The 21,953-nt window shown below is 43.1% G+C and overlaps 1 protein-coding gene across 1 annotated transcript; it reads right to left on the bottom strand.

The window, feature by feature from the left end:
- Positions 1 to 48: 48 nt before the first annotated feature.
- Positions 49 to 15,258, bottom strand: B3GAT1 (beta-1,3-glucuronyltransferase 1). The gene is made up of 4 exons (XM_088139160.1): positions 15,112 to 15,258; positions 9,477 to 9,985; positions 4,948 to 5,244; positions 49 to 2,241 (listed from the first exon to the last, which is right to left on the bottom strand). Exons 1-4 carry the CDS (start codon positions 15,221 to 15,223, stop codon positions 2,155 to 2,157), a joined length of 1,005 nt encoding a protein of 334 aa, XP_087995286.1. The 5' UTR covers positions 15,224 to 15,258; the 3' UTR covers positions 49 to 2,154.
- Between the last annotated feature and the right edge of the window lie 6,695 nt (positions 15,259 to 21,953).

Below are 21,953 nucleotides of genomic sequence, written 5' to 3'. Positions count from 1 at the left end.
CAAGGTTGAGAAACACTGCTCTAGGGTGTTTATAGCGTACATCAATTTCCCTCCTGATTTTCCTGTTCTAATATCTAGCAGATTCTTGAGGAATGGTGACTAATCCCTGTGGCTTTGCCCTATGCTCCCAAGCTCCCACTGGTTTTTCAACAATCCCATCAGAATCCATCAGAGGTTTGGTCAAAATGATAAAAAATTATGCTGACAGGCGGGGTCTGCCTCTTAGTTGCACACGACTTCATGACATACACAAAAAGGATGGTTGAGATACTGGGTTCTTGGCGTTCTCTGAGCTTGGTGGTTTCCCTGCAGACGTTTCATTGCCAAGGTAGGTAACAACATCAGTGCATAAGAGAGTGAAGTTTGCTGGCTTTTGTATATAAACAGCCAGCAAACCCCATTCTCCCCTCCCGTGATGATGTTACCTAGTCTGGTAATGAAATATCTGTAGGAAAACACCCAAGAGGACGCCAAGAACCCAACATGTTTCACTGCATGATGCCCCCATGCAGCTGCCTTTGACCCTGTTAATCATAATCCAACTCAGTAGCTTGTTCTCTACAGAACCTTTGCCATGCCCCCCCCCTTCTTATCAAAACAGTGGTAGCTTTGAGTTCTGCAACCTTGGCATCAGATGGAATTCCCAAGTCCTCTCCGATCCATGAAATTGACTTTCTGTTGAAATACGTACTTGGTTTCTTGAGTGATATGTGAAGGTGGGATCGGCCCCCTGAGTAGGGGGCTTTGCTGAGCTATGGCCTGATATAATTTGGGCTTCTGCAAGTGGCAGCGCCTGGCTTGGCTTGGGAGCTCAGCAGAGTCAAGTCTGGTTAATCGTAGAGCTATAGGCTACACTGGAAAGTCCAAAAAAAAAAAATGCTGGGAGAAGGCAGGAGCAAACCACTTCCATCCTGTTGTCAAGAAAGCTGCATGGAAATGTCCCTGAAGTTGCTAGGCATCCTGTTCAACTGAAAGGAGACTTCCCTTTCTAATCCTTTGCACCACACAGTAGGACACCAAAACTCCTTCTCCATCCCATTGAAGTCAATGAAAATTCATCTGGGTGGTAAGAAGGAACAAGGTGACTATTTGCTAGCTTACAACATGCTCGCTCTCTTTTAAACCCATCCTTTGCTGCCCTTTGGCTGAGCTCTTTCTTCTCTGACATCCCAGAGAGGATACGTTTAAGAACAGAAGTGTCCCTGATCCACAGGTTGGGCAAACCACCTGTTGATCAAAAAGATGACTCTTGTCCTTACTGGCTTCAGTGGGACACACGAACCTCACTTCGGAGCCTGGGGTCCTGAAAGAGATCCTCCTAGGCGGATTTCCTTCATGGGCATTGCCCACATTTCACCGATGCCACTCGGCGAGTCCCATGCCTCCATCACTACGCTTTTTATTTTTGTTTTCCTGCTGTTTTTTAAATTTCATTTTATTATTGTCTCCAAAAGGTCAGGCATACGTGAGCTGCTTTGTTTTTTGTTTTTTAATACTCGTTTATTAATTTATTTATCTCCCTTTTCCTCCATTCAAGGACCCAAGCTGCTCTCTGGTTTGTGGGGCAACTCGGCATGGTGGTTCTCCTCCTGTTTTTCAAGGGCCCGGTTTGGGTCTGGAATCGGGGTGCTTGGCTCCATGAGTGGAAACGGGCTGCAAATAAAAAGAATGGGCTTCAGTGTCCCGTTTTTGCTGCAGTTCAGCACCAGAATTCATAATGCTTTCCGACACAAACTCTCATTTATATCTTAAGATGTCTGGAGCCAATGCTACTTGTTAAACAAAACACGTGGCGGCCCCTGGAAGTGTTATCCACCTGCCTTATTCTCCCCTATCCTGCTGCTGTGTTTAGTACAATGTAGCATGATATGACAGTGCTAAGCATGGCGTTTCCCTTCCCTCCCAGTTGGAATCTTTCGCTTTTTAGCATCATGCTCAACGTGAGTTATGCTAAACATCTCAGAAGAGAGATGGATGGCTACTATTTTGAGCAACTGCCCTGAGTTTGGGCCAGATTCAAATTCTTCCTCTTAAGTCCCACTGGGAGTGAATTCAGACCTCTAGAGTACCAAATGCCAACATGCCAAGTGCTGTTATTTACCAGTACACTAGGACTGTACCTGCTAACATCATTCCTGGCTTTGCAGCATAATGTCAGATTTCCACATTGGGATCTGTGAAGCCTTTCTTTCCCTCATTCACCAGCACAGGTTTCTCCGTCCTTGTGTGCCAGACAAGAATCTGGATCAAAGAAGAAGAATAGAGGTCAGTCTTCTTACATTATTCAACCAAGGGCATAGCTCGCTACATTCTCCAGAGGCGAATGGTGTCTTTCCAGTGCTTAAAGCAAATCAGAGAAAAACATGGTGGGATTCTTCTCAGCCAGAGAAACAATGTGGACAAAAATAGTGCTGGATCTCAAGATGTTCCCCAGGCATGCTTCTTGACCTAACTTCTGCTAACTCCCATAATTTCATAATTTGGTGGCCATGCTGGCTGAGGAATTAGAAAAGTTGGTCCAGGGTGTTCAGATTAGGTATGGTCGGATTAATGCATCTCCCCTAAAAAGCACTTAGACACCCTTGGGTTTCCTTCAACATAACTGGGTTCACGTTTACTAATTGTGAGTAAGCATGCTCTGCAAAACACAGCAACGTATTGCTTCCTTGCTCATTCCTGGTTTGCTTTCATCCTGCCCAGCCCCTTTACTTATCTCTAACAGTGCAAAAGAAGAGCTGTTTGTTCATTCGTTTGTTTGTTTGTTTTAAAGGAGGGAATCTAAACCAAGCCAAACAATCCATGATTACTTTGCTTATCTGGAGGATTGACTGGTGTGCACATCATACTAAGCCGTAATGTGGTAATTTGGCTCAGGGTGTTGTGGGAATCCAGATATTGCTGCTTGCAAGCCATGACTTACAGCAGTCTTGTTAAAAAGTACATGATTAAACGAGGCATTGCCTAAAGCAAAGAACGAGTCTAAATATGTTTTATTATACTGGAGGAATTGAATCAAAGCTCCCTTCATCTAGAGTACGGCTCACCTAGTCATTGGCATGCAACAAACAAGGAGAGTACCAGGGTAAGAAAAATTACATACAAATGCCACTTGCCTTTCATCAGGAGACTAGCAAAGCTTTCCAGTGGATTCATCAGCCCCATTCACCCATTCCTCAAACACGGTTTCCAAAGGCTAACCGTGTGATCTGTAATCTGTGAACCAACAAAGGAGGCGCATGTCGTAAGCATGGCCCTCTCAGCTTCCTGACCGCTCACAGTCTTCTTGTACTGGCAGCCCCAGATGTGAAATGACCAAAAAAAGGACCACGTTGAGCAGTTGGGCTGTCACTCGCCAAAGCCTCTCATACCTGAAGCACTTGTGGTTTGGCAGATCGCACCAATTTGATTAATCCCTACTGCTACTTTAATTACACTCACACCTACTGGTCTCTGGCATTGCACACTGCCTCTCCAATTACAGGAGCTGTCGGAACCATTATCTTAGTTATTAAAACAGAAGGAGGATGATTGTCAGCTCTCCAGCGGGCTGTCACGTCTAAATCCTTTTCGGGCTGCTGAAACCATTGGCACTGGCAACCAAAATGATCCCTGGAAAAAAAGGGGGGGATCGAAATCACTGTGGTGGCCACCCAGATTACCCCCCCCCCCCCAAAGCAGAACTTAACAGATCACTTTGGTGGACACCGGGAAGTCCCATTTGGCACAGAGAGGGGGAAAGACTTCACAGAGAAGCCATATATTTCTATAGTTTGGTTTTATAGGTAGAAAATCTGTACAGGAAGCTGGTAGTTGGAATGGACATGCAGGAACAGCAGCTGCCAACTAGCAAATTAGCTTAGTAGCAGGAGTATCTTTTCCACCAACATCTGCAGACCCCAGAACTTCACTACTTCTTGGCTAGAATGCCCCCTTTCCAGGGCTCTTGGTAGCTGCTGTTGAGCAGTGGATGGTTCCAGCTCTTCCTTGCGATTCTCCTTACGCTGCCATTGGGTCTTGTTGCCATAGCAATGAAGAGCATGCTATTGACCCTGTTTCACGTTTAGAGACACAGGTTGGGTTTTGCCTAGTTGGAAAGACCAGTTCTGCTTCCAGAGCACGCAAAGCTGGGCTTCTCGTTAGCTTCTCAAGCAGAATCCTACTGTTTCTCAATTTTCAGTATCGGAGCTTTGGTTCCCCTCCTCTCCAGTTCCAAGTGGCAATCCAAGGAGTTAATCTTTAAGAGGATTATATGTGCACACAGCTGTAGAAGGATGGGCAGGCATCTCACTTTATGGACAACCAAGATATGAGCAAGGGAGAAGCTTTGGGATTTCCCCTCCCATTAGCTAAACCCTAGAGAACCTTTGGTCCTTGAAAATAAGAATACAGTTGATAATGAATATTCCTTATAGCCAAACATGGAGTGGTGAGGAGGCTTTAAAAGATGAAGCACAGTAGCCAGGACATACATGCAGATAGTCCAAGATGATATAGTAAAGAGAAGTTAAAAATTTACTTTCTCAGTCCAACAGCTGTATTTCCAGGGGCATCTAATTTAGTGTTTCATTGTGAGGTGAGATAAAATGAAACACTGCAAATTGCCCCTGAATTCAAAAGTATTATTTAAAAACACACACACACACACTTGGACACATGTTGGAAAGGTACCCAGTACATTTATGCAAAATGGAGGAACTCCACTTCATCATTTTGCTTTCAGCCTTGGAGGTGCCACGCCTCACTTGGGTTGCACATGAGAACGTGAACAGGCTGACGAAGCAGCCAATCAGAAGCAGTGTGATTATTCCAAATCTGCTCTCCACCAAGGTTCTTCAGGTTATGTCTGGAGGGCTGCGGTTCTCCAAGGTGCGGTTTCCTCCAGAGAAACCAACTTGTGTAAAAGCCGCCCCTCTGCTTTGAACGTCAACCCCCCAAAGGCAGCCGTACCTTAGTGCAGTTGGCAGCTTTCGGCTCGAGGTCATTCAGGGTAACCAGCTCCCGGAGCAGGCTGCTCTCTTGGTAGCCCCCCTTCACCCCTCGCAGTTTGAAGTAAGCCTGAGGTCGCTGGAGGATTAGCCTGAGGTTGACAGCAAAGCCTGCCATGTCGATAGCAAACGGCCGGTGGGGGTCAAAGACTGTTTTCCATCCATACACCTTCCCAGCAGCATTGACCTTGGGGGACTCGTACCGCAAGCCTCCCACGAAAGCCACTGGCCAGACGGACACTCTCCGGGTGGTCCGCATCTGGAAACAAGGGGAGGAGAGAGAGGAGAGCCACACAGTCACACAGCATCCCTGGGATTGGGTCAGTGGAGGAGGACACCGTTGGGAGCGTGGTTGGGGAACAGAGGAACATCTCTTTCTCTCTGATCTCTGACAGCTGGAGCACAAGCTCTTCCCCAAGGTGATTTTCTCAAGAGGCTTCTAAGTCTTGTTATCCCCAGATAGCATAATCGCTGGGCTTGCTGGGCACTGGGGTGGGGAAGGCTTGCTAAAGCTGCGCTAGATGCTCACACGTGTCTTGGATAAGAAGAACAGTCACATCTCTTTGAGTTTACTGTCAAAGAATCATAGGGTTGACAGGGACTTCAGAAGCATCTAGTGCAGCGGTTCTCAAGGTGTGGTCTGGGAACTCCTGCGGGGTCCCTGAAACCCTCTCAAGGAGTCTGCAAAGTCAAATATTTTAAAATTGTTCAGCTTTAATTTCTAATACGGTAAATATTGATAGATATAACCCACATAAACCAAAGCTCTTTGGGGTCCTCAATCATTTTTAAGAATGTAAAGGGGTCCTGAGGCCAAAATGGTTGAGAACTGGTGATCTAGTGGAACTCTGCTCAGGGCAGGATCTACTAGAGTATCCCTGACGGATGACCATCTAGCCTTTCTTGAAGATTTCTAGTGAAGGAGGATATTCTTGAAGTAATAGTGGTTTATATGCAGAGAAAGTCTTTTTTTCTGTTGACTTTCTTTACATGGGAGACTATTCAAATGTGCATTGGTGAGTCAGTGTGGTATAGCAGTGAAGATCCTGGATTAGGACAGGGAAAAGCCAGGTTCTAGTCTGCCTTCAGCCACAGAATCTCCCTTTGGGCCAGCCACTCTCTTGCAGTCCAATTATCTTAAAGTATTGTGGCGGTGATGAAAAATGGAAGGACCTAGCATGATGTATGTCACTTTGAGCTCTTGAATGAAAGGCAGGGTATCAGTCTAACAAATGCATAAATAAGATGTATTCTTCCACATCCAGGCAGAAGCAATATAAGACTGGACTGTGTGGTTATCCTAACCCCACCAGCTACAGTTCTCATCATCAACACTCCTTGAATTTGTCCCCATGCAGAAGCAGGGGAAGGAGCTACCCAGAACTGACTCCTACAAAGGTATAAATGTGCAAATGAAGAAAGGATTCAGCGGTGTGTGAGAGGAATAGCGCCCAGCTGCTCTAGAACCCTTCAACAGAATCTCTCCATCAGGATCGCTAGAGACAGCTTGCTCTTCTTTCTTCCACCCAAGGTGGGAGCTCTCTCCCCACAAAAGCGTTTGCTGACACTGCGGATCCCTTTCTGCTCATCTTCTCTCTTGACCTGTCTTTCATCATGATTAATTACTACAAGGGAAACCAAAAGAGCTTGTGGTACTTGCCCTCTTGCATAATACACTTACTAACAGCTCTCGCCACTCATGGGGGCAGAAGGACATAGATTAATATAGTTGCACTATAGCAGCCCTTCCTTGCTCTTCATTCAGGAAGACAGTCAGAAAGTGGAGACGATGTCTACCTGTCCTACTGTTGGAATTGACAACTATGAGCTTGGGATCCCAGCGTTGCAGCCCGGAGAAACAAGCTGCATACAGAGCAACTCTGGTGTGTACGTTGACATCTGCATAGGATTCCTGCTCCATCTATTATTCTCATTATTCTTAATTCTGACTTTGGTGAATCGAGTGGTAAGTGTGGTTGGCCTGTGCCAATAACACTTAAGCTAGTAATACATCGAAAGCTTAACCTTTGTATCGGTGTCAACAGACCTGATATTATAAAATTCCCATCTGTCTCCGGTGCCTTCTAAATCAAGATTCTGCAAATCTTCAGAAACAGCTTTCCAGCCCCCTCTAGAAATTGCTCCCAAATTGTAATTGTTCATGTGGCAAAAGGGGGAAATATTAAATATATGAAGACAATCATTTAACACCTCCCCCCTTCTGTTGTCATTGATTAGGATCTGGGAGGCAGACAATCAGCTCCACTCTCAGCCAGGATAGCACCCTGATTTTCACCAAGATCAGAGGGTTATTGTTGCAAGGAAAGGACTGTAGAAGAACAATGTGCATTGCCTTGACTCCAGAGAAAAAGCATATAAAGCCTATACCCCTAACAAACCATATCTGAATGTAATTTCAACGTAATGTGTTTTATTTGTCCTGATTGTGCCATGTGGAACATGGCACACCACTCATATGACAAGAGTGGCGCTGTTGGCATTATGTCTGTGTCCATGTCTGCTCCTGTAAATTAGCCTTATTTCCAGTAATTAAACCTGGCATTGTATCCTGGCCAGTTCCACATCTCTTTGTCCCACTCTCAGCTCCTTTTCCTGTCTTCAGACTGCCGTTTTGGGCAATTTTTAAAAAACTCAGCCTGGACTCCATACTTTGACAACAGGCAACATTTCATTTGCCTGCATTTAAATTAATTAACTTTACAACGTTGTTGAAAATGACTTAATTTATAAAAATCCTCAGGGAAAGGAATGCGTCATGTTCTGTGGTGTATAAAACTCCTTCCCACTGCTGGCAGTGAATCAGCATTAGTATTCTTTAATGGCACTTATATGCAAATAAGCAATTATTGGAGGGGTGGGGGTGCATTGCTGTTTCATGTGCCTCCCAGAAGACTTAAAGAAGAAGGAGAAAAAAAAATAAAAAGCCCAAACAGAAACCCGGCCTCATATTTAGGCAACTTTCAAGGCCGTATTTGAATTCTGGAGTCAGCTTTTATTTATAAAGGAAGCGTGCAGTTCTCATTTCTATTGAAACAGGTCCCACTGGAAGTGAATTTGGGACTTTGATTCCCACAGAACTTCACAAGGGGGGAACACAAGCATCCCATAAAATGCTAGCATTTGAGCAAAAAAGCAGGCCCCCCAACCAAAAAATCTGAAAAAAGGTACTTCCTGGAAGTTCTGGACCGATAGTGGTAGTTGCATTTTAAAAAGCAGTTTACATCAGGGGAATTTACAGTTTAAACATCTGCATTAGGGAAATGCAGGTGCAAAAGAATGAAAGCAGGGTGATTTGCATTTTTTTTTTTTAAATCCATGGACAATTTATAGGAACAGTTTGTCAATTAGGAGAAGATAACAGGGAAAGCACCATATGTAATGAGGCATTGTAAATATAGACAGTGATGAAATTATTATCTATAGGAAAAATGTGTCAAAATGAATTCTACCCTACTGTTGCAGGCAGCTAAGTGGACAATTTTTTTAGTGCTTGGCACATCCCCGAGAGAGATTGAAACCTATTAAAAGATTATTTCAAATCTAGCATACTGAACTTCCTACTTCCCCTATAAATAACATCTCATTTGCTGCTTCTAATGCTTGGACTGTTTTTTCAGGACACATCTCAAATGCCATCTGTGAGCCCTTCCTAAAAAAAAAATGACTTCCCTCTCTCTTTCATTCCCTGTATTATCAACATTTATTTTCAAATCTCCTTGGTTTAAGGGAACTATTTAAAGAAGAGACTTAAGTTTACTTGCAGAGCACATGTTTTCTGTGCACAAAAGGCAGAGGTGCTTGGCATCAAGGAAGGTTTCAGAAGATCCCTTGATGAGAAACCAGCCATTGCCAGCTGCCATGGTCATTAAGATTAGAGCAGACTTCCCCAACTTAATGCCCTTCATATCTGCTCGACTTCATTTTCCAGACTCCAAAGCAAACTTGACAAGGGCCAACAGTATGGCTTGTGAAATAAGACAGTTTCATCTAATCTCATCTCATCTCTTCCATTTTTCATTCCCCACCCCAACTTTTTGTACAGAAGGAGAAAACAATAATTATCTCTTTTATAGTGAGAGGTCAAAAAGAGAGAGAAGCTATTCTTGTCTCAATCCATCTGCAAGCCTTTTTGGAGCATCTGGCTGTCAATATTGGGAAATTGGATGCGAAATTAAATGCCCACTGGCCTCATCCATCATAAAGGGTTTTAAGAACTCAGAGCTTGTGAAGGGAATAGAGGAAGAGGCAATTTCTGTAGATTAAAACCAATCCTACATCTATATAAATAATCCATATACAACTAATGACCCAGCACTGAGTGTTGCGTTTTCACTTACCTTCAATCTCTTCTGTACCATCTCATATTGGTGGAGAAGTCCACCAAGGCTTCCTAACAGAGGGACATGACCCACTGCAGGCCAGAAGTAGCGGCCTAACCTATCTGGCCAAGCAGCTCTCTGGGCATCTTACCTCCTCAAAAAGTTCCAGACTGTAGGTGTTATCATCATCTGCAAAGTATACAATCCCTGGTTGGCTGTTGTTTCTATTAAACGTCTCCCTCAGCCACCTTAGGGCCAGGTTCCTTTGCATGGTTCCCCGAGGAATCCGGGGGTCCCGCATGTCCCCTCTCAGCTTGTAGTTGCGTGGGGTCTCCACATTGAGATGGGTATAGTTCAGCCCTGTGTCTCGCAAAAGCCGGGTGACAAGAGCAGTTCGACGTTGAGAGTCCTCCACCAAGATCCAGTGCAAGTTTGGGACATGCAAAAAAGTATTGGACAACCGTGTCAGCTCCGCCTTTTGGACTGGGCGGCTGTAGGTAGGAGTGACCACATGGATAGTGGGCAAGGCGTCCGACCAAGGAGGTGGGCGGGTGTAGACGTATTCTGTCCTAACCACCTCCACAATATCACGGTCAGATAAGCAATACTCCTTAGAGTCCGAGCCTTGGGAGAAGTCACGACGGGTGTCCCCACCATCCTCTGTAGTAGAGAAGGAACAAGAAAATAACAGCTGAAGCAACAAATAGATAAAAAATCACCTCTTGGCAGGGGTTATGAAGGAGGAATAGAAAATAAGATGAAGAGCAGAAATCATCAGGAGAACAAGGTGGAAAGCAGGTAGATCATATTTAATTACGCACCATCTTCTGCTATGTCCTGAGGCACCATGAATTTTGCAGTTAGTAACAGAAATCAAGGCATCTTCTACCTCTGTAGCTCCTTGATTCCCCTTCCATCTGCTTATTTCCCTGTGTCAACTATAGGTTCTTTGGGATAAGGTAATCTGCCTTCTGATTTTCTGGCAAAAGCAATATATATTGATGCTCCTCTATAAATAATCGCCATCATCATCATCACCATCATCATCCATAATTTTTGGTTGGGGAAAAAAATTAACTCTGTGGGAGAATACTATAATACTCAAGACAAGTGGCTGAGAAAACAATGATGAACCTGAATGGAATCAACCAAATAGGGGTTAAAAGGATTACTTCAAGGATGAACAACATGGTGTATTCCAAATGTTTTGAATTTAGACTTGGTGATCATAAAAATTGAGGCTGGTGAGAGTTGAAGCTGAAAACATCTGAAGGACACCAAACTGAATTATAGGGCTACTGGTTGGTCATTCCTGCATAGGATAACTATCTAGTCTTTGGAGATCTCTGGGGCATTTTGAGGGAGGTGCTTTGGGCAGGTGAGAATCCTCTCTCTGAAGGGAAGGGGAAAGGCTGAAAAAGCAGAAAGCGAGAGATGACAGTTTTGGAAGACCAAAAGGTAATAGAAGTTCCAGGTAGACACAGCCCAAAAGTGGGGGGGGGGGGCAGGGTGAAGCCAGTGTGGAGAGCTGGTGTGAGGGCTTCAGCCCCAATTTTGTAAAACTGACAAAGTAATTTGAGGAGAAAGCATTTTGTGAAATAGCTCTACCCTTATTGTGTTTCATTGATTCATTGCGATTCTCCAGCTTGTTTACTTGAAATCTTGAACGTGACTGGGATTACATCAGATTAGATAAACGTACATTGTATAGTTCAACTCTGTTTCCTGCTCCTGCTCACATCTCTCACCCCCCCCCCCAAATACAGCATAAATTACCTTTTGAGTCTGCTTTAAAATAACCAAACTTGGTGTGTGTGTATGCATGCATGCAAGATACATTTATTTACTTCCCCAGAACCATCATCAATTGTATGTTGAAGGGAGTAAAACAACTTCAATCAACTCTGCTTTTTTCAGGCATCACTCTGTTTGCCCTACTTGTGTTTTTATAAATAAATAGAAGTATACGAGCATAGTGTATATTTCTATGTCCCTATAAGTGTATAAAATCAGTGTTATTAGCTTCGAACTAAAGACACTGAATTTGCACTAACACCTAGGTGAATGAGGAACTGGGAAAACACGAACAGATCAGGGTAGCGCTCAATTATTTAAAAGGGCTCAGTGAACAATGCCATTAAATTTCCATCGCTTCTGTTTGTGTGCTAGATGAGAAGTGCATAATCCAAGATCCCAGGATTACAAGTGGCCCTGGAAGTTTATTCCCAAAATAACTAATAATATTTAATACGATGGAATGAGGATATTATGGCATCTGTGGAAATTCCATCCACATAGCAAACATAACTAGATTAGGTAAAGCTTTAGCGACTTCATTCACATAATATACTAAAGCTGGTTAGGTTCAGTTTTTTGGTGGGTCAACATATTGTGTATATCCAGTCTGATTAGTTTATGAGTCAGTGTATTGTAGAAAACTTGTTCATTCCATAAGCAAGTTATGCACAGAGAGGGAATAATCATATTAAGTGTATTTTAGCAATCCCATGTAATTTTAATTAAAATTAATGCAATTAATGGTGATATTTCTCTGCTCTCTCTCTTCTTTGTTGTGGTCCAGTCTTAAAAATGCAGCCCCTGGATGGACAAAAACAGTTGTGCACCTTTTTTTCTCAGGCTATAGAACTCAAGAAATTGAGTGTTCTTCCTACCAGGAAATGCTGGGGACTACCATTTGACGAGGGTTAGATGTAGGGCCAGCTGAAATCTCTCTAGAAGAGCACCCTCATTATTATTATATTTATCACAATTCTTTAGGGAGATGAGAATAATCCAGTGCTTTCAGAAATACAGCCCAGTTGCATTCACCAAGTATTATTTGGACTCAAAAATAGGACCTATGTCTGCAAAAGGAATGCCCTGGGGAATCCTGTCTTTTTTTCCTACTGTGATCAGAAGCAAAGCAGTAATCTCACCCTTCCCAGCCAGCTGATTCCCCTAATCCACCAGCTGTATAACAAGCTACTGATCTGCAGTAGGAAACCAGCAATTTGCACGCCAGCTTCATGGTCAATGAAAGGGTGGAAAATAAAAAAAAGATAGGGAAACAGGTGTGAGTGTGGGGGTTATCTGCTGGAGTTGACATCCATCTAATATGGATTGGAAAGTGGAATGTACTTTTCTGTATATAAAAAGATTTTTAAAAAGTTGGAATAGGCCTAGGACAAGGGATAATACAAAGTTCTAGGTACCAAGCTAAACATTTTGACTTCAGGACCATGGAGAGCGATGTTCTAGCTAGTTTATAGAATAGTGCAGTACAAGACTAGAACAAGTGGCTGGATTTAATGATCAAACTAGCATGGACTTCTTGGAAGGTCTCACCTTCCCCAAAGTGTTGCAGCTGATTGTAAAAGAGACAGGTAGGGAAATGTTCCCTAGGGCTTTCCTGTTGATTAGTGAGATGGTTCTGCTTCACCTGTTGGAGTCAGAAAGCAGTGGCATCTGCTGGGGAAAATAGAGTCTATATGTGGTATCTCCAGTCCAGGACCTGAAGTTAGCAATGATGCCTCTTCAGAGCTGCTGAGACTAGAAGCCTAATTTTGGAGACTTCTTGGCTTTGAGCCATGATGGTAACATTTAACGATGTGTGGCCTCCAGCCAGCATTTCTCAGGACCAAAACAATTGACCACCCCTGGTGTAGTGGAACATCCCTTAATTAATGCTTTAGAAGTAATGGTCAGCATAAGCGATAAAAGAAAAATATGGGGGAAAATGGACTTCATATATCAGACCATTGCTGCAAAAGCTAATGTGAGATAAATATCTTAGCAAAAAGGTAGCAAGCAGAATACATTATCAGTTCAAGTTTCTAAGCGACTCAGAGCCAAGGACCCATCTATTCCAGAAATTATGAAATCTGTGGAACAGTTACTTTAGAATATTTAATAATTACAATACCCATATTCATCATCATTGTCATCATCATTATCATTTATAATCCTTCAAGGAAGAAGTGGAAGAATGACAAGATTGGAACATCCTTGTATTTGCAAAGAATTAGCTAACATGTGACACACCCAAATTGAAAGGTTATTCATAAAAGTTGAGTGTATAATAGCCCAGCAAGTCTATTCATTTTTAAAGGTCAAAAGATTTTTAAAAAGCACACACAGGCAATACATTTGTTCCTTCCAATGTACATTAACAGAAATGATGAAATGATTCATGGAACTCTTTTGATCTGAACCTCGGTAACCCTACCAATTTTGATTCAACATAATCAAGAAAGACAAAGAAATAGCTCCACGGGGTTCCAAGAGAACAGTTCTACACCTGAATATTATTACTTCCTTGGGGTTTATTTGCCAAGCTTCGCCTGCTCCTGTACAAAATTTGTACTCTTGTAAGGTATGCTATAAGGCTTTTTTTTCCTGACTTCTATCGTCTTCATGCTTAGTGTGCTGTACTGGTTAAGGCAGTGTTTCTCACCTTTGGCAAGTTTAAGATGTGTGGACTTAACTCCCAGAATCCCCCAGCTGGGAGTTGAAGTCCACACATCTTAAAATGGTCAAGACTGAGAAACACTGGGTTAAGGTGTTGGCATAGGACTTGGGAGGCACAAGCTCAAGTCCATTGTCATTCATGGAAGATTACTGAGTAGGGGCTGAATATCAAATACTTGGGCCTGAGTAGGGCCTGAGTAGGGCCTGAGTATGAAATATTTGAATACTTGCATCAAATACTTCAGAGGAAGGCAGGCATTATTTTTGTACCTCCTTGGCCCATGGTTATCTGCTAGCAGTTGGAAAAAGGATATAAGGCAAGATGGAACTGTAAACCTGATCCACAAGAGAACAGGATATGATGGAGAAAACGTGTATGACCAGTGTCATACATTACACTGGTCGCCTGTGCTATGCTATGGTTTGGTTAACCATGGTTTGTTGAAGAAGCTACAATTGGCTGTATTCACACATCTCACTAAACAAACCATATTATGGCTTAGCACAATGTGTAAACCCGGCCTATCCGCAGCTTGTTAGCAAGAGGACCACATGGAAATACAACATAGTTAGGGAAGTGATGGCAAGTTTCTTTGCACCGAGCCTTAAATGTTTTGTTTGTTGGTTTGTTTATGATGCTAAACTCCTCTGCAGCCTGTTTGGAAGCTTGCAGGGCTGGCCATGTTAGGAAATAGAATACTGGACACCCATTAAGCTGATCCAGAGAAAATTATCACCATGGAACTGCTTAGAATCTTCATGGAAAGGAGTGTTGTACCTTTGAATATGCACTGGGCATAGTAAAACAAACAAACAAAAAAAGGAGTAACATTGTATTTTTACGGGTTTTCATAAGTTCAATGGATAGCTGGCTGGAAATTTCAATAAAAGTCTTGTCTCTTCTTCTGGGCAAGGAATCATCTCAGAACTCTTGGAGAGGATATGAAACCTTCCAAGAGATCTAGAATGGGAAGGTGGCATTCCATTCAGCTTAACTCTTGAAGAACCATAGCCGAACTCCTACGGAGCTTGCAGAAAGTTCTTCATCAGCCACATTCTCTTGGGGAAGATGGATCTTTGATCATGGCCAATAAGGAAATTTCAGTATTCAGTTTGTCCTTGTTTGTAAACTAAACAAGAAACAAGCTCAAAGATCTCTAAGATGCTTTGGATTCAGAATCCTGGAAGGGAAGGGTGGTGAAATGAGCACAACAGTGGAAGGATGAGGATGATTTGTGGTGGTGGTGGTGGTGGTGGTGGTGGTGGGTGATGGGGCCAATGATGGTCAGAGCTGGCCTGGCCTATTGCTTTCTCCTCACCCTTATGCACTGCAAGCAGGGGAGCAATGGCGCTCTGATGCCAAACGGTGATAAGCAGCGTCCAGGGAAGCACAATCAGCACAATCGCCAAGATGTCTCGTCGTTTCGGCATCTCCAAGGCTGATGGGACCCACAGCTCCTCATTACCTGACAGCAGAAACCCCAAAGACAGAACAGGAGAGCACATGGAGATCAACTGGCAAGAAGGGATCAGAAGGCAGTCGCAAAGGCCGTGGGGCTCAGAGGGTCTTACCAGCGCTCACAACCCACCCATTGCACAAGCAGGTTTGCAGAGGCAGCAGCTTCCACCAGGGAGGGGCCAGGTTGTCCCCAGCAGGGAAGATGCCTCTCTGAGTGATTTCACTGGCCAGGACTTCAGGATCCCTTTTGGAAGGAGGCCTGCAAAGCAAAGCAAAAATGGGAAGGCGGCAAAGGATGGACGGGTTCCACGTTCATTCCACATTTATACTGAGGAAAAGATATCCACCAGAAGAAATCTTAGATTGTCCCCAGATTGCACGCTATCTCTTTCCCACCTCCTCCTGCTTCTCCTTCCCAAAATGTCCAAGGCTGGGAGTATATTAAGCTGACACACAGCTTAATATACTGTATTTAGCTCGGATTCTAATGGGAACCCAGGCAAGATTTAAGCAGGCCATATTTTATCAAGGGGTTATCTTGGCAAGCGGTGTACATCACTTAGATGGCGATGTACGGGGTGGATAATTTGCAGACAGGAGAAAGCCATTCAGCTTGCTCACTCAGGGACAAAGAAAGAGACGTTGACGGGCTGATTGAAACGCTGCAGCGCAGGCAATGAGGGGCAATGTTTATGGGTGGGGCACAGGGTCATTATCCAGAGGCCAGGAAACAGCTTCAGGGATAGCTTTGATTTCAGTGAAAAACATGGCCGGGATGAGGGGAAAAGTCAAGCTTCACTCCTGGTTAATTCACGGAGGCACCCATGTAGTTTTGCCAGCAATAATATCAAAGTGGTTTGCTGTGGCTTCTTATGGGATTCTTTCTTTCTTAACTGGACTTCCCAGTCCAATCTACGAATCTGGTATTCCTGACTATTCCCCATCCAGATTGTACCCAGACCTATCCCTGCTTAGCTTCCGAGATCAAACCAGGTCACCCAGGTGCTTCCATCTGCTGTGATAAGTGTAGAAAAACAGTGAAAAAGCATGCACAGTCACACACTAGGGGTCTGTAAAGGCCAGCGTTGCCCACTAGTATCCATTCAAAGTGTCCCTTTTTAAATCAGGGATAGTCTGGATTTTTTGTTTGTTCTTCAGAAGAGTAAGATGCTTATTATAGAGCTAGGCACGAAGGATCTTGCAAAATTCTTCACCAAACTGGTGGGCTGAGAAACTCAGTGAATTTCTCCAGGGGAAGGTCAGACTTCCTCTAAGCAAGGACAATAGTCCTTCTACTGAAGAAGCACTCCCCCCCCCCCCCCGCAATCTTAAAATTGCCAAAGTTGAGAAACACTGGCTTAGTCCTCTTTTGCAGCTATCTAACCTAGTCACCAACACCAAATCTCGGGGCAGCAAATTGCACATATGGATTTCATGCTGTGTGAAGAAATATTTCCTTCTGTCAGGTTTAAATCTTCTACTAGCCCATTTCATTGGCAGGTGTCTAGTTCTAGTATTATGGGAGGGGGAGAAAAACGTCTCCCTGTTCACCCTTTCATAAGCTACCATTTTGGGGGGCTGTTAGTGGGAGAGGGAAACTTAATGTTACAGGAAAGGCGCTAAGAATTTTCAGTTGGAGGAAGAAAGTTTGGCAAACAGTGTGTGTGTGTGTGTGTGTGTGTGTGTATGTGTGAATGAGGGGGGGGAATGGGCGAAACTCCCCAAAATAAAAGTAGCAATAAAGCTCATCCTCATTAATTACTCTGTAAGCCATTACTGCCTTAAAAAACCCATAACTTTAATGGAGGCTATTATAAAGTATAGCAGCAAAATTGTGAAACTAATTACTGTGCAGTTATTTCAGAGAAGAGAATGGGGGAACCCAATCAAAGCCCCCAGTAATCACTTTTCTGCCTGGCTTAATTCCGCTCTTACCCAACAGTGGGGAAGAAAGCCTGGAGACCCCCTTGCAGGTCTTCTTGGACTCATCAATGGCTGCTGTTCCACCCAATGAATGCCCCCCCTCCTTCCAAACCCCACTGCACCGGGTATTCTCCTCCCACCTCCTTCACGGCCCTTGATCTGCCTTACTGCAACATCAGGTGATAAAGTAAACTGGCCGAAGACGCTGTAGGAGGAGAGCCATGTTAGTTTATGGTGGCAAAAGGTCAGAAGAAGTCCGAGTGTGCTTTTTCTGACTAACCAATGTTATTAAAAGGCATAAGCTCTTACAGACTGCAGCTCGTGGACGTTTGTATCTTTTAAGACAGTGTTTTTCAAACGTGGCAATTTTAAGATGCTGGTAGGGGAATTCTGGGAGCTGAAGCCCACACATCTTAAAGTTCCCAAGCTGGAAAAACAATGTTTTAAGAGAATTCATTCATCAGAAAGGGTGCTTCCAGACTGCTTCTGATAAAGTGGCAGAACAGACTTTTTAAAAATTTTAAAATTCCTCTGTACTTCAATCACATGTACCACAATTCCCTGCAAGTAGAAAACTAGCATGACAGGCAGAGAGCTAGGCTAGAACGTTTTGACCCAAGATCCTGGATTTCTATTTTACTTTAAAAGGCCATTAAAAAGGCCATTTCCCACCTACAATCCAAGCTACCCCATCCTCCATTTCAACTTCATTCTGTTCGATGGTATGGATTTAGCTCACACCCCCGCTAAATGGCTCCCATAAGCACGAGTTATTGAATAAACTATAATTGGCTGGATTCACAAAATGTGCTAACCGAGAACCATAATTTAAAACCCACCATGACTTGCTAAGCCCAAACCAAACCAATTACTTTGTGGGTTAGGTTGGTGTCTACCCATAGCTTTAGCCTCAAGCTTGTCTATAAATGCTCAAAATCACAAAACGAGCTAGAAATCGTATAATTCAACACCGGGTCTAAACGTTTCTAGATAGTTCATCATCCAAGGGCTGTCGGAGGCAGCAGCATCTGCAGGAGAGGTAAAAAAGTCAAGATGACACCCCAGAGGCACAATCAAAGCCCTGTCCCCCCCCCCTTTTTAACGTGTCAGTTATGAAATCCTGAACACCATCTTCATTTTTTTTTACACCCGCCCTCCCTCCAATGCCCCTGATAGGAGGGACTATTACCAGCTACACTGGTTCCTAGCCCCTGGAAAGCTACCCCTTTAAACTTCCCACAATGCCCCACAGTAATGCTTAGTAGGAGACTCTGGGGCATTGTGGGGTTATCAGTCTCATCAAAGCTTAGTTTTTATTCTGGGCTACAGCTCTGGGGTTTCCCCCCTCATTGCCTATAAAGACTCACTGCTTTTCTCCCCCCCCCATTGCCCTCCACCCCATTGCCCTCCCCCAGGTTTTTTCCTCTGGAGAACCCTTTTTCCTGCCTGCCCTCCACGCCAGATATTCTCTGCCCCACCACAGCTTCTTCATGTTCTCTTGCGCAGCAGAGTGCTATTACCAGCTGTCAAGCTTTATTTTTAATTATGGAAGCTTAACAAATGAACTGGGAGGGGGAACCCACACAGCTTCTCTTGGTCTCTTTTAAACGTTTATTAATAACTCCAGGTAAAGGTTTTCTTAATGCAGAAACAAGGAGTGGGTGTCAGCCCTAGACTAAACTTGCTTGCTTGCCTTTTGCTAACTTGGAGATGCGGCTAAGAAGGGTTCAGGCTACTTGCCTGGGTCAGTGACTTGTTCTGCATGTAACCTTAAGCCATTGTTAGCTTTAGCTATGGTTTATTGAATAAACTATCATTGGATGGATTTGCATATCACACTAAGCCGCCAATCTGAGTGTATACCCTGTTTAGGTCAATGGGACTGATTTGTAACAAGACATCTAGATTGGCTTATATCTTGTGCTAAGCCACGATTTGCTTCAGTCATGGTTTGCTGAGCTAATTACAGTGTCCTGGTTCATACTTAATGCTAAGCCTCAAACTATAATTTACATACTGAAATGATTAACTTCACACAACACACTAAGCCAAGAACAAATGATTTGCATTCTGGCTTGGTAAAACGTAGTTTACTATTGTATGTTTCCAGTATTTTTCAGTATATAGTTCTCTTAGGCTGCTTGAGGAGAGAAAAAAAAGTTTTTGTTTTCTTTTAAGAAGAATATTGCAACTGAATATATTTTTAAAAACCCTTCAGCCACCTCCAGTCTGGGCAAAACTCCATTCTCTAATAACTGGCAATCCACATTTATAATAGGATGGCTACTGATTTAATGCATCTGGATTCCTCAAGACAAGCCAGGAGCTGCAGAAATTGGACAAGAAGATGGAGCTGCAGTGACTTAAGCTTTAGAAAAGCCTGCAAAGTATTGCCATCAGCTGTAAGGCACAATTCCAGTTCCAAAATTAAAAAAAAAAAAAAGTAAATAAAAATAACACAACGTAGGGCTGTGTTCCCAGAATATTGCCAAGAGAGGTGATGGCGTGCTGAAATTCTAAAAAGAGAGCTGCCAGGAATAGTGACTAGAAGTTCTTTTTTATTCCATGATTTGACATTTCTTTTCATATCTCAAAGAGGGGAAGAAAGACACCTGTATTTTGGATCATCGTTACGTCCACTCAATGTGATCAGTTGAGAAATCGCTTAGAAAGCAAACAGGGGTTATTATTAACCTTTCTTTAGCCATCAGGGTTCACTTCACACAGAACCAGGACAGTAAAACCCTGTGAGTACTGAAGCTGAAGGACATCTAGGCTGGCTTTTGTTCCTGGGGACAAGACTGAGAGTGGTGAAGAGGCCACGTTAACCACTCTTTGCTTTCCAGTTACTGGATGTGGTAGGAGTTTTCCATAATTGCCTGTATATGTCTACTTAGAAGCAAGGATGTTTACCAGCATTTTGCCTGTATTGGTGGGTTCCCGGGCGTGCCTTCTACAGCAGCCATTTTGTGAGCAGGCACCTCTCTGGGGCACACATTGTATCATGGCGCCCACCACACTGTTCAACATTCCAAATGTGCCCACTGGACCAAAAGAAGCTGGCATTAAACCCTTTGGACTGCAGTGGGACTTACTTCTGAGAAGAGGGATCTGTAAGTTACAGTTGTTATTTAGCTGAACTGTGTCTATGTGACGACTGGGGGGTCTTACTTCAGTCTAAACCAAGATTTCCTTCTGAGTCCTGGTCAGGGCAGGGTTCCCAACAGATCCTACATGTTGGCAACTCCTTAAAGGAGTTGCATCTTTTCCAGGATTGCATAGCTTCTCTCCACAGCTGCAGCACAAAAGTTGGCTTGGTCTTTTGGTCTTGACTGCCCAACCCTATTACTTACTTACTTATTTATTTATTTATTTATACATTGCATTTATATAGCTGCCTGTCTCACCCAAGCGACTCTGGTCGGCGTACAACAATTAAAATAAAATAACGAATAAAAACAGGCCTTATAAAAAGATAAAAAGTTATGATTTGAATACAAATGTTATCACCCATTTTAAAAAATAGATTTTAAAATTTAAAATAGATGTGAATAGATTATTTCCGTTGAAGTTAACGGAAGAACTCAGATATGAATGATGTCCCATGAAGTCACTGGAAATTTGCTATCACGATTTTAAGTTACATTTTTATATACACTTCTCTTGAGAGTATGGACTAGAATGCACTAGCGCTTATTTCTAACATGCATAGGATTAAACTATTCATTTTAAGGGTCCAATCCTTTCTGACAAATTATACTGTTGCAACAAAGAATTGGTTTATTTTATAAAATCACTGAGCAGATCCAAATTAGTTTGTATTGCCACTTGGATATACATTTCCCCTGTTTGAGAAGTTTCAGCCAGTGTTGAACAAGTTGCTTATAATTGGAATTTACAGATTTCACTGAGTAACTTTGGAAACCACCAAAATTAATATCAATTGTCAGGTATTTGAGAACAGGGCAAAGCTCTAGTTGTTAATTGTCCTCTGACATAATGGATGATGAAGGTAAATTACTTATTCATAAAGCAAATATGTTGCAATTGGGAATGCTGTGAACGTGGCACTCTACCAGCAGTAGACATCTTCATCTTCACATCTGATTTGTTAAAGTGAAGATACACTCAAAATTTTAAGAGGGCCTGGACCAAGTTTCTTTCTAATATTATGGAAATAGGAGAGGGAAAAATGTTATCTCATTCAGAGTAAAGCAGGGAGGGAGGCCCCAGAAGGAAATGGGCCAATAATTTATTGACTTTCATGATCGTTCACCCCACAAATATCTTCCACACCTGGCACATGCTGGATCAAGGCATCCAGCACCTCAAGGTCATGTTGCCAAAGTCTGAAAACAAACCTTTGTACTAATTTAGTAACTATATCTCGGCGTATCTTGTTTTGATTGCAGCCGAAACAACAAAAGAGTCTTCTGATGCGTTACTGTAAGTGACTGTGGAGTGAAGAACAAGAGCTGAGAATCTATGAGGCACAAATAAATAAATAAATAAATAAATAGAACATGTATTACTCTTTACGATGGATGCAGGCTCTTTCCTACGTTCTTCAAAAACTGTTTTGGAGTACTAAATCCATAAGATAAGTCTACAAAAAAGCAATTGAATCCCCTTACAGGGGGAAAAAAATCTTCTTTTCCAAACACCCCCAGTACTCAAAAGGGGGTTCCATGTCATTGGGGTGAGAAGTCAAGAGACAGCAGCTGTTTCTTTGACTCTGTGAAAAAACCAAATCAAACCAGAACAACAAAGGGTGTGTGA

The sequence above is a fragment of the Python bivittatus genome, unplaced genomic scaffold (genome assembly GCF_059951505.1).
Source record: "Python bivittatus isolate LINGU-HERP-01145 unplaced genomic scaffold, Pbiv_v1 ctg000320_np1212, whole genome shotgun sequence".
Lineage (NCBI taxonomy): Eukaryota > Metazoa > Chordata > Lepidosauria > Squamata > Pythonidae > Python > Python bivittatus.
The sequence above is the reverse complement of the archived record's forward strand: the minus strand, read 5'-3'. Positions and strand labels throughout refer to the sequence as shown.

Excerpts from the sequence above, each read along its gene's own strand:
- B3GAT1 (XM_088139160.1), bottom strand. The coding sequence starts at position 15,223 with ATGCCGAAACGACGAGACATCTTGGCGATTGTGCTGATTGTGCTTCCC. Across the intron at positions 9,986-15,111 it reads CCTGCTTGCAGTGCATAAGG|AGGATGGTGGGGACACCCGT; the intron begins GTGAGGAGAAAG and ends TCTCTACTACAG. Across the intron at positions 2,242-4,947 it reads AAGCTGCCAACTGCACTAAG|ATTCTTGTCTGGCACACAAG; the intron begins GTACGGCTGCCT and ends TCTTTGATCCAG.